The 16,330-nt window shown below is 37.1% G+C and overlaps 1 protein-coding gene across 8 annotated transcripts in view; it reads right to left on the minus strand.

Moving 5' to 3' along the window:
• The window catches only part of TASOR (transcription activation suppressor), a 49,738-nt gene extending 34,138 nt beyond the window's left edge, over positions 1-15,600 (minus strand). For 5 of the 8 annotated variants that reach the window (XM_049640731.1, XM_049640729.1, XM_049640730.1 and 2 more), the window contains exons 1-7: positions 15,026-15,599; positions 6,954-7,099; positions 5,691-5,783; positions 4,950-5,022; positions 4,412-4,503; positions 3,612-3,746; positions 1,035-1,159 (exon numbers count right to left, since the gene is read on the minus strand). In XM_049640731.1, the coding sequence (XP_049496688.1) occupies positions 1,035-1,159; positions 3,612-3,746; positions 4,412-4,503; positions 4,950-5,022; positions 5,691-5,783; positions 6,954-7,099; positions 15,026-15,353 (992 nt within the window). In that variant the 5' untranslated portion in view covers positions 15,354-15,599. Of the gene's footprint in view, positions 1-1,034; positions 1,160-3,611; positions 3,747-4,411; positions 4,504-4,949; positions 5,023-5,690; positions 5,784-6,953; positions 7,100-15,025 lie in introns of all 8 variants that reach the window. The other 3 variants (XM_049640734.1, XM_049640733.1, XM_049640732.1) reach the window with 1 other exon arrangement.
• Between the last annotated feature and the right edge of the window lie 730 nt (positions 15,601-16,330).

Below are 16,330 nucleotides of genomic sequence, written 5' to 3' on the forward strand. Positions count from 1 at the left end.
AACAAAAAGGTTGCCCTCAAAAATGTGTTTCATGATATGTGGCTTTTTAAAAACAGTATTTCTAAATTAATAAGGCTCATACATAACTTTAAACAGACATTTGACCATTTCACCTACATCCCTATACATTTACTTATTCAATTTTACCAACATTTTTTCTGGAATCACCACATGGGCGAAACAATAAGGGAGACTACTTTGCATTTGGTCACTTTGTATTAAAGCTTATAAGAAATCATCAGTGGTACTCAACTCACTGAAAATCAGAATCACCTGGAAGCTTTTAAAATTACCAATGCCTAGGGAGGGCTAAGTTCGTTGATTTCGGCTTATGTCATGATCTCACAGTTTGTGAGATTGAGCCCCACATTGAGCTCTGCACTGACAGCACAGCCTGCGTGGGATTCTCTCTCTGCTCCTCCTGTCTCTCAAAATAAACAAACATTGAAAAAAAATTACCAATGCCTAGGCTCCTTAATACACATTTGATTTAATTTGTTTGAGGTAGGATCGGGGATCTTTTGTAGAAGCTCCTCATTTGTAGGAGAGCTAACACACAAAATTTCACTTTTTTTTAAAAGCTGCATTTTAGGGGCACCTGGGTGGCTCAGTTGGTTAAGTGTCTGACTTCAGCTCAGTTATGATCTCACGGCTCCTGGGTTTAAGCCCTGCATAGGGCTCTGGGCGGATAGCTCAGAGCCCGGAGCCGTTTCGGATTCTGTGTCTCCGTCTCTCTCTCAAAAATGAATAAACATCAAAAAAAAAATTTTTTTTTAATAAATAAATAAAAGCTGCATTTTACTCAACTATGCAAACCTTCAATATCAAGAAAAAAAGGGTTAACTGGTGAGGTTTAAGTAAATTTTAGTTGCATATAAAGTACATTTTTCACACTCTACTTTCACAAGTCATCATAAACACTGTGCATCTAATTAGTTGCAAGACAAGAAAAAATGGGAAGAAAACAGTGTTCTAGGCCATGCAGGATATGTAAATTAGTATTCTGAATGATGTCTAAAACTCACGAGTCTTACCTTGATGAAGGTACAAACTTCGGAGTTTGTATATCATCTTTGTAAGTAAAAGATACAACGGCATATGGACACACATGTCTTGGTCTTCGCCTGAGTTCATCAAAGATATACTCATAAAAATAATACTAAAAATAAGAAAATGCAAAATTAACTTCTATAAAAAGACAAAAAGGTACAGAGTAGAATCTTTAGTTGCCTGACTTTAGAGAAACATAACACCATTTAAATGTCTCTAACAGGAAGTATCTTTAAGCACTGCTTGTTAATTTATTTAAAATAATTTGCACTTTATATTCATTTTATGGTATAAAACATTCTGCTTCTATCTATCTACCTACCTACCTATCAATCAATCAATCAATCATGCCAGATCAATCAATCATGCCAGAGCACTAATAGGTACTTGAAAAAGTTATTACTAAAGAGCTGAGGGCTCGGTATGTGCAACAAATTTCCTCATAAAAATGTTACAAATGGACATTTATAAGCTCCAAGTCAGCCCAGAAAAGTCAATTCAATCCAAAAAGTAAAATGCTAAGGACACAATCTCAACCAAATCTAGTATTCTGTTCATTATTTCAAAAGAAAAATATATTCTTGGCTCTAACCACAGACTAAGCAGAAAAAAGGAGTTAGAAGAGATTATGAACACAGGTGACAAACGTAGCTAATTGTCTTACTACCATCTGCTTCTCCCCTTCACCTATTCACAACATTCATTAGGGTTTTGTGACTCACAGACTAGTGATTTTTTTTTCTTTCTCTTTTTTTTTTTTTTTTTTTTTGAGAGAGAGAGAGAGTGAGCAGGGGAGGGTCAGAGAGAGAGAGGGAGACACTGAATCCGAAGCAGGCTCCAGGTTCTGAGCTGTCAGCACAGAGCCTGACATGGGGCTCAAACCCACAAACTGGAAGATCACGACCCAAGCCGAAGTGGGACACCTAACCAACTGAGCCACCCAGGCACCAACCCAGACTAGTGATTTTCATTAAAAAGAATGCCCTGGTTTATAAACAAAGCACTGTCCTTCAAAGTTTATTCCCTTGGGAAACTACTGATTTTCAATATTGTTGCTGCTCTAAAAATGCCTAGAAATTTTTTGGAAACATCAAGCCAGTTTACAAGTTCTGCTAGAAAAACCTACTGCTTTAAAAAAAGGGTGGGGGGGGGGGGCACTGGGTGGCTCAGTGGTTAAGCATCTCTTGACTTCAGCTTACAAGGTTCCTGAGTTTGAGCCCCACATCCAGTTCTGCACTAATGGCACAGAGCCTGCTTAGAATTCTCTCTCCTTCTCTTTGTCCCTCCCCCACATTTGCTCATGTGCACGCTCTCTCTCTCAAAAACAACTATACAAAAAAAAGAAAGAAAAAGAAAAGCCTATTGCTACCTTCTCCAACTACTGTTCAGAAGGCAAACAAACAAGTCAGCCCAGACATCTTTGGTGAATATAATTTTTGCTGAAAGCCCCCAACAATATGTCTTGCCCATTCAGAGTCTTCAAAAAGTCAACTATACACTTCAATTAAAAAAAAGTTTCAAGGATATGGTTGGCTCAGTCAGTACACTGTGTAACTCTAGATCTGGGGTTTATGAGTTCAAGCCCCACGTTGGGTGTAGAGATTAAGATTAGTTAAAAAAACAACAACAACAACAAACCACAAAAAAAAAAACAACACAAAAGCTTCACTCACACAATTTTTTTTTTTTTTTTTTTTTAAGGAGCTGGGTGTGAAGCCTGCTTGAGATTCTCTCTCTGGAGAATCCTGAGCCTCAGAGAATATGGCAGCAATGGCCAACACCATGATTCACCTGGTGAAACATGAGGAAAGGACCTTGCTAACTTGTCCCCAGACTCCTGACCCATCAAAACTGTACAATAAGAAATTTGTGTTGTTTTAAGCCACTAAATTTGTAGTAATTTGTTATGCAGCAATAAAAAACTAGTACAATGAAACAAACAAAAAAAGTTCTCTCCCTTGACCCTGCCTGCGCGTGTGTACTTCCAAAAAAAAATGACTAAAATTTGGTAAATATTATACTTTTAAGTACCTGTAGTTTACTGTATTATCAATTATATCTGAATAAAACTTGCATCTTAGAAAACTCTAAGTTTGTAGTCTTAGAAAAATGTTAAAATAAAAAATATCAAATCAACAGTGCAAAATTACATCAATTAAGGTAATTCAAGGGGCTTCAACTTTACCTTGAAGAATGAGTAGTATTTTATTAGACAGGATATCTTTCTAGGCCAGGATCTAGGCCAAGAGAAGCCTAGGCTTCAAATAAAATGAGGTTTACTGAGGGCAGCAATCATACAAAACATCAGCTTGGAAGGAAGAACTAGACTAAGGAATGTATTACTTTGTTAAGTCTGGGGAGCCACAAGACTTAGGTTTCTGAATGGTCTTGAAAACACTGAACAAACAGTAGTGAGAAACACTGGAGTCTGGTAGTGTTATATGGATACCAGAGGTTAGACTGGTGTGGTGGCAGAAGGTACAGAAAAGGAGACATTTTAAAGGATTTGATGACAAAACAGATATGAAGTCATTAACACTGAAATGAATCCAGGCACTTACCTGGGTAAGCTCATAGGCTCTGTAAGCCAAAAGTGATGTAACTCTATTGGCATTCTTTGACACGTGACATTCATGTTTCGGCGTTGGGTCCAAAGCACTTTTATTTAATATAGATTCCAAACTTTTTATTTTACCCTAAAATAAAGAAAACCTTTTAAGTCCACCTAACCTAATTTATACCTCTCTGAATACAGATCACCTATGACAACAGTTCTTTCCTTTAATACCTGGTAACACTCAACACTTTTTACCAATATTGAAGCAGTAAAAAGGAGTTAACCATGAAAAAAAAGTGCTGTTTGAATTTAATAACAAGGAAATAGAAAAAATTTTTTTTAAATGTTTATTTTTGAGAGAGAGAGAGACAGACAGACAGACAGACAGACCACGAGCAGGGAAGGGGCAGAGAGAGAGGGAGACACAGAATCCGAAGCAGGCTCCAGGCTCTGAGCTGTCAGCACAGAGCCTGATGCGGGGCTCGAAACCACAAACCGTGGATCATGACCTGAAGTCGGACGCTCAACCGACTGAACCACCCAGGCGCCCCAAGGAAATAAAAATTTTATTCACAACACTGTTCATTAGCCTAAATGACATTACCAGTTGTATTACCCTCTTCATTCTTTTCTTTGGAAAGGAAGTCAAATAGATTAAAGATGGCAAACCACTCTTCAAAGTATGTTTATCTACTAAATAAAGCAAGCATCAATTTTAATTTAATCAAACTCCTAAAGACAGAGCCAACTAAAATCCAAACCAAATGCTGTCTTTGATATATGAAATGTAAAAGTTAAAATTACCTTCATTATTTTAAAAATAACAACATCGCCCACTGCCCCAGCTTCCAAAGGGTTAGCTTGTAATAAATCAGCATACTTAGAAAGATAGATACCTAGTAAAGAGGGAAAAATTAAAGAATTTGAATAAGGGCACAAATACTAAAAAGAAAATTCAAACATTTAATCTAATGATGAGAGAAAAAGTATGACAACTTAAAAAAAAATGTAATGACAGTAAAGACAGTGGATATTAATCCAAAGCAAAACAAACAAAAAACAAAACCTAACCACAAAACTACAAAAAAAACCTGTGAAACTATCCAAATTTCTCAAAATCACCAGGACTGAGTTAAAAAAATAATAATCTTTGATCAATTTGAAGTATGCAAATCAGAAACAAAGGGTAAAACTGGTTTTACGCTGCATAACCTCAAACTATCCTACTTTTTCTGAGAACGTGACAAAGCAAACAGGAATTTAATTATAAGGACTGCAACAAAAACATGTTTAAGTGGCAACTTAATAGTAGATAAATGAAAAAAAAAAAAAAAAAGATTACCCATGGAAGGACTGCCAAGAATGGTTATTTTGGACTGGCCCACCTGTAATCCTTTTTCACATATGCTTTGCACCTAAACAAACAAAACACTTCATCTTGCAATCATAATACATTTAAAACATGAAAAGATAATTTATAAACTTGTTTTAAATAAAATACAAGCTCCTAAACCCTGTAAGTTCTACATTATAGAAATTTTATACACATGACAATTTATGACTAAATATCAATGTGAAACTGGCTTATGCTTGCAATGTAACCATAGCAGATATCCATTTTTGTTTATACTAGGTGTGACAGATACTCAGAATTCATGCCACTTGTATATACAAACATTCCCTTTTAAAGAGAATTAGAACTGGCAAAACATTTAAAGAAAAAGTAACTCCACCTACACAACTTTAATTAAAGGAGACAAAATAGCTCCTAGTACATATAATCAACAATACAGAAGATAATCTACTTTAATAAAGAGAAAATTATTATCAAGCACATCCTAGGCAAAGAAAATAGGTTTGGTCAGAGAAAAAATAAGCACATTTGAAAAATAAATTACATAACAATGAAATATCTTGCCCTACTAAATCATTTCTTCCACATATATATCCACTTACACATATCATTTATAGTAAAATGTAAAACATTAGTTTATAATTACCAAGTGTATTGTTCACACTGCAAAATTAGTAACTTACAGTGGAAACATCCTCAAATTGTTTTTTATAAAAGGAGTTCACACACCTGATATCGATCAACCATAAGAAATGCATAGGATTCCGAAAGTTCTTTATCCAAACGACCATCAAACTTCAGTTCTCTTCGCTTTTCGGTGAACTAAATAAAATAAAATCTGTAATAACTCCTTAGCATGTGATTATGTCTTTCAAGCTAATAGCTTCAGGAATTTTATTTCTAAGAAATCCCAAATGTAACCAAAGCAGAAATGATCTTTTCTCTCCCTATAATTTCCATGCTTCAATTAATTTTTACCCCATTATAACTAGCTCTTTATACCTTGTAATAATCAAATAAACATCTAATATCTATGAATTTTAACTAAATGTCTACTAAAATTTTGCCATATTCCAACTCTCCCACAGATTTTTAAGTTAATAGTTACCTTTGCATCTCTCATTTTACATAACATGGTACACTGCATAAAGTAGGTGGTTTAATAAATCTCTGCAGAATGGCCAACTTCTGGACTATAAACTCAATTAGGACAAGGAAAAATGTTTTCTTTATAACTACATTCTCAATGCCAAGTACATAAGATGTACTCCATATATATTTCCTGGATAAAAGTGACATCCTCTAAGTATAACTCAACTGCAAGTCACCCAAACTGCTTCCACTTTTAAGATACAAGCAAATGGATATACATTCAAAATATGGAACATACATCTAAGAGATTTACATGCAGTATTCAGGCCATTACTGATGTTCAGTAATTAAAGAATTATTAGACAAAATTTTCATATAAAGTTAATAAATAACCCCTATCACACCATAAAATCACATCAAACTATCAAGGTTTTAATTTTCTCAAGTAGCCAGTAACTTCAGGGATTCCTTCGAAGTTCAATTCTGGTAGCACTGGGTTGACCACTTTACAAAAGTACAAAATTAATAGTAGTTCATGTGCATTAGAAAGCAACAAACACAAAATATTTCTAAACATCTCATTTGTATTACTGCAGAATTCCTCATTCTGGCTTTTCCTAAAAATGTTTATAATCTACATGAAACTTAAATTTACTATCTTATATACTTAACTATTCCCCTTTGATTACATTTTTTTTTTTTTTAAGTTTTATTTATTGGGTGCCTGCATGGCTCAAACTCACGAACCGTGAGATCATGAACTGAAGTCAGACACTTAAACTGAATGAGCCACCCAGGTTCTCCCAAAACTACCATTTTTAAAGAAAAGGAACATAAAACAACTTCTAGGCTATTAACTGGTTATGAAGAATCTTACAATAAGTACTATTTAAAACTTACCTCCTTTTCCAAAAGTTCATTATGTATCAAGCAAGCACGTTTGTAGTTAAAATTTGTTACTGAGGTTGGTTCAAGGTAAGATGAATGGAGAATATTTAGAACGTCTTCAAATTCTCGAGAGCCTGGAGTTAATGGCTGAAAAAGTGCTAAAACAAAACAAAACAAACATTAATTTTAAGATTATTCCTTCTTAAGTCTAATTTCTTAAACTTTTGTGGGCTTACTATAACTTTTAAATAAGGTTGAAATAAGGCATCAAGGCTAATTTTGTGATATTCAAAAGAAACACATATTAACGGAGAGAAAATAAAAATCAATTGCCTACATTGTTCAGTTCCTTCAGCAATAAGTATCTGGCCGTTACACATGCACGAGCAGGTTACAATTTTGCAAACCTTAAGAATGTTACATCAGGCAACTTTAATTGCATAAAGACTCTCATAAGAAAGAATTTGTGCATAAACTCAACTTGTCTCCACTCCTTTTTTATGTTACACTGAAATAGGTCTAGGACCATTTACTTGACCAAACTAAATGCTTACAGCATAAATGAATGCATAAAAACATTTAAGATACTTATGTATCTATATAATAAAACTATCCTACCTGGTTTTTAGTACTAACGTTAGAATAAAATACACTGCATCCATTGGCTTCTTGTATTACCAATACAAAGTAGTGGGACATTATGAAAGCTTAGTGAAATGGAAAGATGTAGAGCTTTGGAGTGAAGCATGGACACAAATATCAGATCCAGCATTTACTAGCTTTGTGGAAGTCCCTGGGTAAATCAATTCACTTAACCAAAAATAAGCTCAGTTCTCCTACCTGTAAGAATTCATTCCAGCTATCCTAATAACCACTAAATTCTACATGCCACACATGATACAATACACGGAAAAAGCTCTAAGCACAACATCTGTTGTTCAAGTAAGACAATAAAAGTTTTTACTCTCCACACCTACAACTATTCCACAACCTATTTAATTTTTAAAATACTTAAATATCCACTTGTTCTTAGACCAGTGGATTACTGGTCTAATAATTTCAAATTTCCACTTCACGCATGAAATAGTTTAACTTAATAATAAATTTCAAGAATCTATGTACATAAAATTTCCCCAAGCCAAAAAAGGAACTACTTATATTTCACTGTATATAGAAGTATTCATTCATAGAACTTTGCTATACTGTGTTACTTTAATTTCTTTTGAGGTACTATTTCTAAAGAGTCAATAAATTTCACGGTCAAAATACTTTTAGGCTACGACTAAAAATTGTACGTACTCTTAACAGTACTAGACAGCAAATAAGATATTTTCACCATATTTTCTAAACGTACTATTAGGCTTTAAAGGACATGTCAAATGACATATCCATCCATCCATTCACCAAACCATGTATATTATTACAAAAGTGTCTGTAAAACTGTAACGTGTGTATAAATGTGTATATCGATGACAAAATGTGTATATACGGTGCCCACTACTTTGGGATCACACACTAAAATAAAGAAATAAAGCCAACATAGTTATAATGCAATGAAGACACTGACTAGGGTTAATCAGAAAAAAAAAACCTCAAATAGAACAATTAAACACAAAGTGTCCTATAATCAAATTTGTAGCAGATGAATACATTCAATAATCTACTGTTGTAACCTCTACTGTTGTAACCTCCACCAGAGCCAGAACCATATGTGCTTTATTACCCTACCTTTATCATATGCCAGTAGCTAGAACTGTGAGCACTGGACCCAAGTAAGTTGAATAAGTAAGTTCGTAAAGAAAGTGAGAATAAACTTTCTCAATGATTTTTATACTGAGGGGTGCCTGGGTGGCTTAGTTGGTTAAACAGCTGACTTTGGCTCAGGTCATGATCTCATTATTCCTGAGTTCAAGCCCCACATCAGGCTCTCTGCTGGCAGCACCAAATGCTTCAGATTCTCTATCCTCCTCTTTGCCCCTCCCCCACTTGCATTCTCTTTCAAAATAAACTTAAAAGTTTATACTGAATACAAACATATTCTACACCTACCAAAGTATCATTGCTGTGTCATCTTAAATTAAGTCCCACAGATTCAATAATTCAGTAATATGTAAAACAAAATATAAGCTCTGAAATAAATCCTAAGTCAAATCAGTTTTATAGAATAGGAAAAAACATCTTTATGACTGTCCCCAACTAAATTGGGAAAAACTTGGCAAGGAGAACAGCATGTATTTGGAATAGTCTTTCACATCCAAAATGGGTTAAGCATGATTTCAAAAATTGGGTTTTATGCACGATTCCTTTTTTTGTTGTTTCTAAGTGACTTCAGACATCTAAAACGCTCCTTCTGCAAAAGTTTCATGTGGCTTTAAACTTCTATGAAATCTTACAAGTCTACATAAAGCATTTTCCTTAGTTAAGCTGTCCCAACACTATTTTGACTATCTAATCATATGGGGAAAATTTCATCATATAAGTTTATAGAGAAATTAACATTCCAATTATCAGAAAAGTACTTAACATTTGTTTCATTCCAAAGCAATGTCCTATAGTCATGTCAAGTGTCCTCAAGTAGACTGCCAGTGGGGGGAAAACATTCTTGTGAATGAAAATATAGAAAAAGATGCCTGTGTCCTAGTTATTTTATATATCAAATGATTCCTTTGGCTTTACTAGTTAGGCCAAAGTTGTAATTTCTCTTTTTCCTCCCAGTTTTCATTTCTACAAAAATAAAATTATGCTGTTAACTCTTTTTAAGGATTTCAAGTCAAAGTGCTGGTAATCATAATTAGAAATTTAACAAGTTTTTGTTCTGAATGTACATTCCCTAGTGGCCTATTTTGTCCTTAATAATCCTCTTAACACTCCACATCCCATGGTCAACATATCCTATCACTTCTCTTAAAGAAAACATGTATACATCATAATCTTAATTATAGGCCATTATTTGAGGCAATTAATAAACAACCCTGTGATTATCCAAATGGGGAACAGAACATTTTATGATAATTATTTCACTTATGAAAAGTCAGTATCCAATACATTGTTTTCTGGATTCTGACAATTACGGAGTCTAACCATTAGTGGGTCATTATTACTATTTAGATAACTATACTAAGAGCTTTACATGAATGATCTCATTTAATCATTAAAACCATCCTACTTAGTTCAATTATACTCATTTCACAAATGAACCTGAGAGCTAACAGCCAATATGACCCAAGGTTGCATAGTTGTGAATAACAGGGCAGGTAGGATTCAAATTCAGGCTGCCTAGCTCCAAATCTTATATCCTGAACTCTAAGTAGAAGATATATGTGTGTGTATGTGTGTGTGTGTGTGTGTGTGTGTGTGTGTGTGTGTGTCTAAGAGCTGAAACTGATCATTACAGAACTGGGAGAATAAAATTGTTTCTTCATTTTAGACCAAGAAATCATATAGAACACTTAGACACAGAAAATTAGGTATTAAAGAAAAAGAACTTGATGTCCAGGATTATGCTCTTTCTACCCTCTTATGTGTCTCTTCTATCAAATCTCATTTTTCTCATTTTAATAGAGCCAAAAGCCAACGTGCCCTTTTTAGGGTTCTAAAGGTTAACAGAAGTAACCATAGTTCCTCCACACACCGAGAAACACGATTTTGCTTATTTATAGGATTTCCATAACATACATGTCAGAAATGAGTTGATGTACATAATTTACAAGGTTCCTTACGGACAAAATTGATAATAGATGTTTTATGGGACTGAAGAACAGATTTAAAGACATTAGATTTATAATTCAGACAAGGAAAATGGATCACAAAATTAGAACTAGAATTCAGGTCTCCTGACTCCATACTATCCATACTATCATTAAATATTTTTGACTACTGGTAGCATACAAATATATATTGAATTTAATGTTCTATTTAAGCAGTTGGAATAGACATAAAATTTAAGTCATGCAACAGCTTTGTTCCTTTGTCAAAGAAACAATTTTCAATTACTTTTACCAATTTACTTAGTGTAAATGCCAATCTTTATGTTTGTATTACGATTTATGTATATATGTAAAACAAAAACCCATCTATACATATATGTAAAAATAAGCTAAACTTTTAAAAGATAGACCACTATTATCAAAACATATAAATAGCCAATTTGAAATAAACATTCCAATTTAAAGTAACTAATTCATGGAAGAAAAGGAAATAGCCAAGAGTAGGCTGCAGATCATGTGTGTTCAATTCTCTGAATCCATCTCTCTGATGTCTAGCCATTTGTTCCTTCCAATAATTTATTTGAAAGATATTTTAAAAATCACTTTTCTCCAGTCTAATAAAATTGCTAAAGACATAATGCTTTAGGAATGGACGTTTCATCTCTAAATCAAGATTGAACACAATATAGAATTAAGAACGAATCTGCTGGCAGAGAACTAGAGAAACAAGTACAAATATGACTAAAACTAAAAACTATTGACTTTTTCTGGCCCAGGGAATAGGTCAAAGAAAATTTTACTTACATTACTTAAAATTGATACACACCTATCAAATGTTTTATGTGGATAACTGGATTCTGCCTATACTTCCCTGCTTACCTGTAAATAGGGAAATCTGTGGTACTTAGAACCCAGTCATTCATATACAACTACTGAAACACGATGCAAATTTCCTTAAAGGAAACTTTGCTCCAAGTCTTAAAAAAGACAACTGCAAATTCTGTGGGAAAAGATGGGTGCTGGGAAGGAGAATTAGCCATTAACTGTGCTAGCCTAGACCAGTATGGACGCAGGTGCATGAGAAGTTAGTCTTGTGTCCTACAGAAAAAAAAACATTGACCAATAAACACTTTCCAGAAAATGAATCATCACTACTTCATGTCCCAAGAACTTTGGAGGGAAAAATTATATCAAATTGCCAATTTTAATTTACTTTTAATGACTTATAGTATTAGATTTTAGGGTAAAAGAAGGCAATAGAGAAACATCTACCGACAAAATCCAATTGTACAATTTGGTTAAATATAAGAACAGTGCCTCTTTACACTATAGAAGAGCCCAGCCAATAAACAACACAACATACATCAAAGAGTAAAATTTTACCCTCCCAGTCAAGTTAGGTCATTTAATCTGTCACCACAGATTAAATGTGTTAATTTCATAATGAACATAATTTCTGAATCTCAAAATACCCCAGAGATGAAGACATACTAAATATATCTAAGTTTAACATAGGTTAAAAAATTTAATAGGTCAAATCAAAAGCTAACAAGAGCACTTATATTACAAAAAAAGAAGTCTTGCTACAGTTTGTGTAATGATAAGTACTGTACACCTAAATTCAAATTCCAAGTTCAAGTTGGAATTTGTGTGACCTTGGGCAAGTTATTTAACTTTTCAATACTTCGGTTTCCTCATCTGTAAAATGGGAATAGTACCTACTACATAGAATTTGGTCCACACATGTAAACTGCCTTAAACAATGCCCACAACTTACTAAGCACTATAAAGTGTTTGCCACTACCATTAATTAGAATGGCAGTATTCTGCATGTTATGCTACTGTCAAGACAAGGAAACGAACTTTGAGTCAGCAAGCTATACTCACATATATCTGAGGTACCATAATCAAGTCATGTTAAGTTTCACTGGAAACGCACAGTCACAAGCAAAGGTCTGCCATATTAAAATATGAATGCAACAGAATCTTTGATACTGGAAGGTTCAGAGGGATCTCCTGAAAATGATTTAATAGTCATGATAAAAGACTCCCGTGACCACAACTAGTATCTAGCCACATCCTATACATAAAGTGATACCTTTCAAGCCTTTCAAGAGGCAAAGATTTGGGGATGAAGTGCGAAATTAACAGTACCTGCTATACCATTTCTAATAAAACTTTCTTTTTAAAATAATGAAAAGTTGAATTTTTCTATTAAATTCTATCACCAAGCACTAACTTCTTTCAGTTTGGATAGGATAAAGTCCATGGTGGTAAAATACCTGCTTATTTAAGTTTTAAAAGCTCTAATTAAGTCGTTATTGAATTATTTGAACAGCTGCTGCTTAGTGCATCAATTATTTTCACTAAATATGAAGCAAGTCCAGTGTGTTTTATTTTCCTTAGCTATAACTTCCCCAAGGTTGACAACCTTTTGCCTCTACATGAAAATGGAAAACAAATTTTCCCCATGGAGCATCAGACTCGGGGGAGAAAACAGCTAGATTTTATATTTCCTAATTCCTCAATTATTTCCACTTTTAGTGTGTTCAAATAAAGTTCTATTTTACAGCAACCTCTGGATTTACCTAATTAAAAAAAAAATACATGTAAACAGTGCCTTTTAACATTTCCTGGTGACTTCCCTCATTTCAAACCAAACTATGAGGCTTTCTACACCAATATTCTGGTCCTATCAAAAGTTTTAAAAGATGGTACATCCATTGTTTATGGTGTAACATAAACCATATTCTTGGGCACTTAAAAATGAAAGAAAAAAGGAAAGAAAAGAAAGAAATAGAGGAAAAAGGAAAAAATGGACTTCAAAATTTTATCAAGCTAGGAACAAAAGTTCAATCTCCTACCTCATAAACCAGAGGCCACGTGAATGTACTTCCAACCTATTCTCTAGCAATTGATTAATTTGGGAAGAACACCTAACTTTCCTCATATAGGCTGTACCATAAATCTTGACTAAATAAACCAAAATAATGGACAGCCTTGACCTTTACAAATATCCCCTTGAACTCTAAAATACATTACATTAATTCACCTAAAAGATATTTCTAGAAACATTCCTCATGCTAGTGGGCAAAAGGTAACTTCATCTTTGTCAACATGGTTTCTGACACCAAGGATTTCCTTGGTTTTCTCATCCAAAAAGAAATTAAGTTTGATTTTATTTGTATCTTCCTGATACAAGGCTCTAACAATTTCAGTTGTGCAAATGGAGGTGGTTAAGCACATGGAAAAAAGAAGCACATGCTTCAATCAAGATTCCAAGTCTACTAAGACTTTAATTACAAATAAAAAAGCATTCTGCAAATAAAAAATTCCTATTATTTCCCAAAGTAAATCATGAAAACCTGAACCATGAGGTAAAACAAAAAGAGACTTTAAGTTGACTAAGTCCAAATCACTGGAGAGTCAAAAACAGTGTAATAGAAAACCATAATACTACTTTTGATCTCCATTAGAAATGTGTCCCAATATAGCATTGTTTTAAAAACGTAAAAGTAGTTCATGTAACTATTCCCATATTGGTTCCAAAAAGTAGACTGGCCTTAAAAAAACCAAAAAACAAGTGACTGGCCTTAAAAAAACCAAAAAACCAACTTAAGTTCTCTCATCTGCAAGATCAAGTTGGTGACTCTTGGGCATAAGCTAACTTCTATTTTTTCCATAGGGAAATTACTGCACCAAGAACCTACCTTCCCATTCTTCTCAAATACAAGAGAAAACATACCAAAGTTTGGATTTAAAGAGAGACCTATTTTAATCTAACGCTTGAACAAGGGGGGAAAAATCTACATGGAAATGAAGTGTGATGGAAGACAGCAGTGTGCATGGATCACATCTAATGGAGATTTCTAAACAAGGGGAGACGCTGACATCGAGCAAATTTCAAGTAGACACTTCTAGCTGAAGAATTTCCATAGGGAGAAGCACTTGTGGTCCTCTGAATGCAATGGCCTTGGAGAAAGCCCCAGAATCCACGGCCACGGGCTATTTCCAGAGTGAGACTTGTCAGAAGCATCCTGAGGAGGACACACCAGCTTCTGTGCCTTCAGGGGTTGGGAGGGAGGGGCGCCGAGCACCATCTTTCCTCTCTGGGAGCTGCAGCCTTACGGACAAGCTTCAAACCTGAGCTACTTCCAACTTCCACGGGGAGAGGGGGAGCAGGGGAGCGTGGTTCCACCGCTTTCCTCTCGCACCAGGCGCAGCAGCTGGGTGGCCGTGGCAGTGAGGGGAGAGGCGGCTGGCGCTGCATGCGTGTTTACGTGTCTCGGATGGGTGTGGGAAGAGGAGACAGAGAGGTTCTAATGAAAAGATGGAGGGGAGAGAGAAAGAGGGGTTGGGGGAGAGGGGAAGCACCACCTTTCTTTTCTCTGCTCTTCCTGGGGATCTGAAAACTCCTCCTAACGGGTCTTTCGGGCTCTTCGGGGCCTTTGGGCACAGCGGCCGCGCCCGCCTCAGACGAGTCCTGAGTCTGCTCGTGGCTGACGCTCGGGGCGGCCGAGGCCGCTGCTGTCTCCTCAGGCCCGGCGCCGCCGCCGGGCTCCGCGATGCTGAGGCCGCCGCCGCCATTTTGTGGGGAGGACTCAAGCTCCGGAAGCGCCTGCTTCATCTCGTCGTCCCCGCCGCCGCCACTTTCCCAGCTCGCGTCCGTCGGCGGAGAGGCCTCCGTCTCCCCAGCAGTCGCCATCGCGCCGGCGTGAAGAGCTCCGGGAAGCTTCTGCCGGCAAGGTCGGCGGGGGTGGGGGGAAGGGGCGACGGGCCGGCCTCGCTGCCGAGCTGCTCTCAGCCCACCCACCCCCTTCCCCCCGTGGCCGCGGACCCCGGTCCCGACCCAACAGCCTCTCCGGGGCCCCAACGCCGGCGCCCCAACCGTGCCGCCCGCCCTAGGAGCCGCTCCTCGCTCGGGCAATTCTTCTGCCGGCCCCCGCCACTCAACGTGCTGGCGTCGGGGCCGGGAGGGGGCGGGGCCGTCGCGGGCCTCTCCGCCAATGGGGGCGCGGTGCCCGCCTCCGCGGGTGCGGATAGACAGCGCTGGGGGGCGGAGCCTCGGGGCGCCCGAGCCCGCCAAAAGGGGCGACCGCAACGCCCTGCGAATACCTCGACGCCGCGGACCGCTGCGGGGTGGACAGGGCTTAAGGCGAGCTGCGAGTTCTCGGACCGCGCCTGGCCAGCGCCGCAGGCGAGGAAGGCGCGCCTGATAGGTCCCGTGAGCTCAGGCGTCGCCTGTCTTAGCGAGATAACGGCCCTTCCCCCCCGGCACGAGTTCCCTCAGCCAAAACAGGATTCAAGCAGTGGATGCAGGATGAACCCGGCTTTGTGAAGTATTTGCGTGCATAGATAGACCTGGAGAGAGGAGATAAGACAGTGGTCTTACGACGACGACAGCCTGAAAGCCTCTGGGCCCAGTGATCTGCCTTGACCACCGGATCTACATCTTTACAATATATTACTCTCCGCATCCCTTTTTATCTTAAAGCGTTAGAACCAGTGACACGCCTCCAGCCAGCAGACAATACCTGAGACCCTTTAATGTGACTTCACAGCCTAGTGTTAACCGGATTTGGTTCTGGGGAGCTTGAAGGGAGGGGGACTGCTGGCTTTTAGACTTTTCTTCTTTGGTGTTTTCGGTTTTCCTGTATTGAGTATATATTAAAGAAAAATACA

The sequence above is a fragment of the Panthera uncia genome, chromosome A2 (genome assembly GCF_023721935.1).
Source record: "Panthera uncia isolate 11264 chromosome A2, Puncia_PCG_1.0, whole genome shotgun sequence".
Classification (NCBI taxonomy): domain Eukaryota; kingdom Metazoa; phylum Chordata; class Mammalia; order Carnivora; family Felidae; genus Panthera; species Panthera uncia.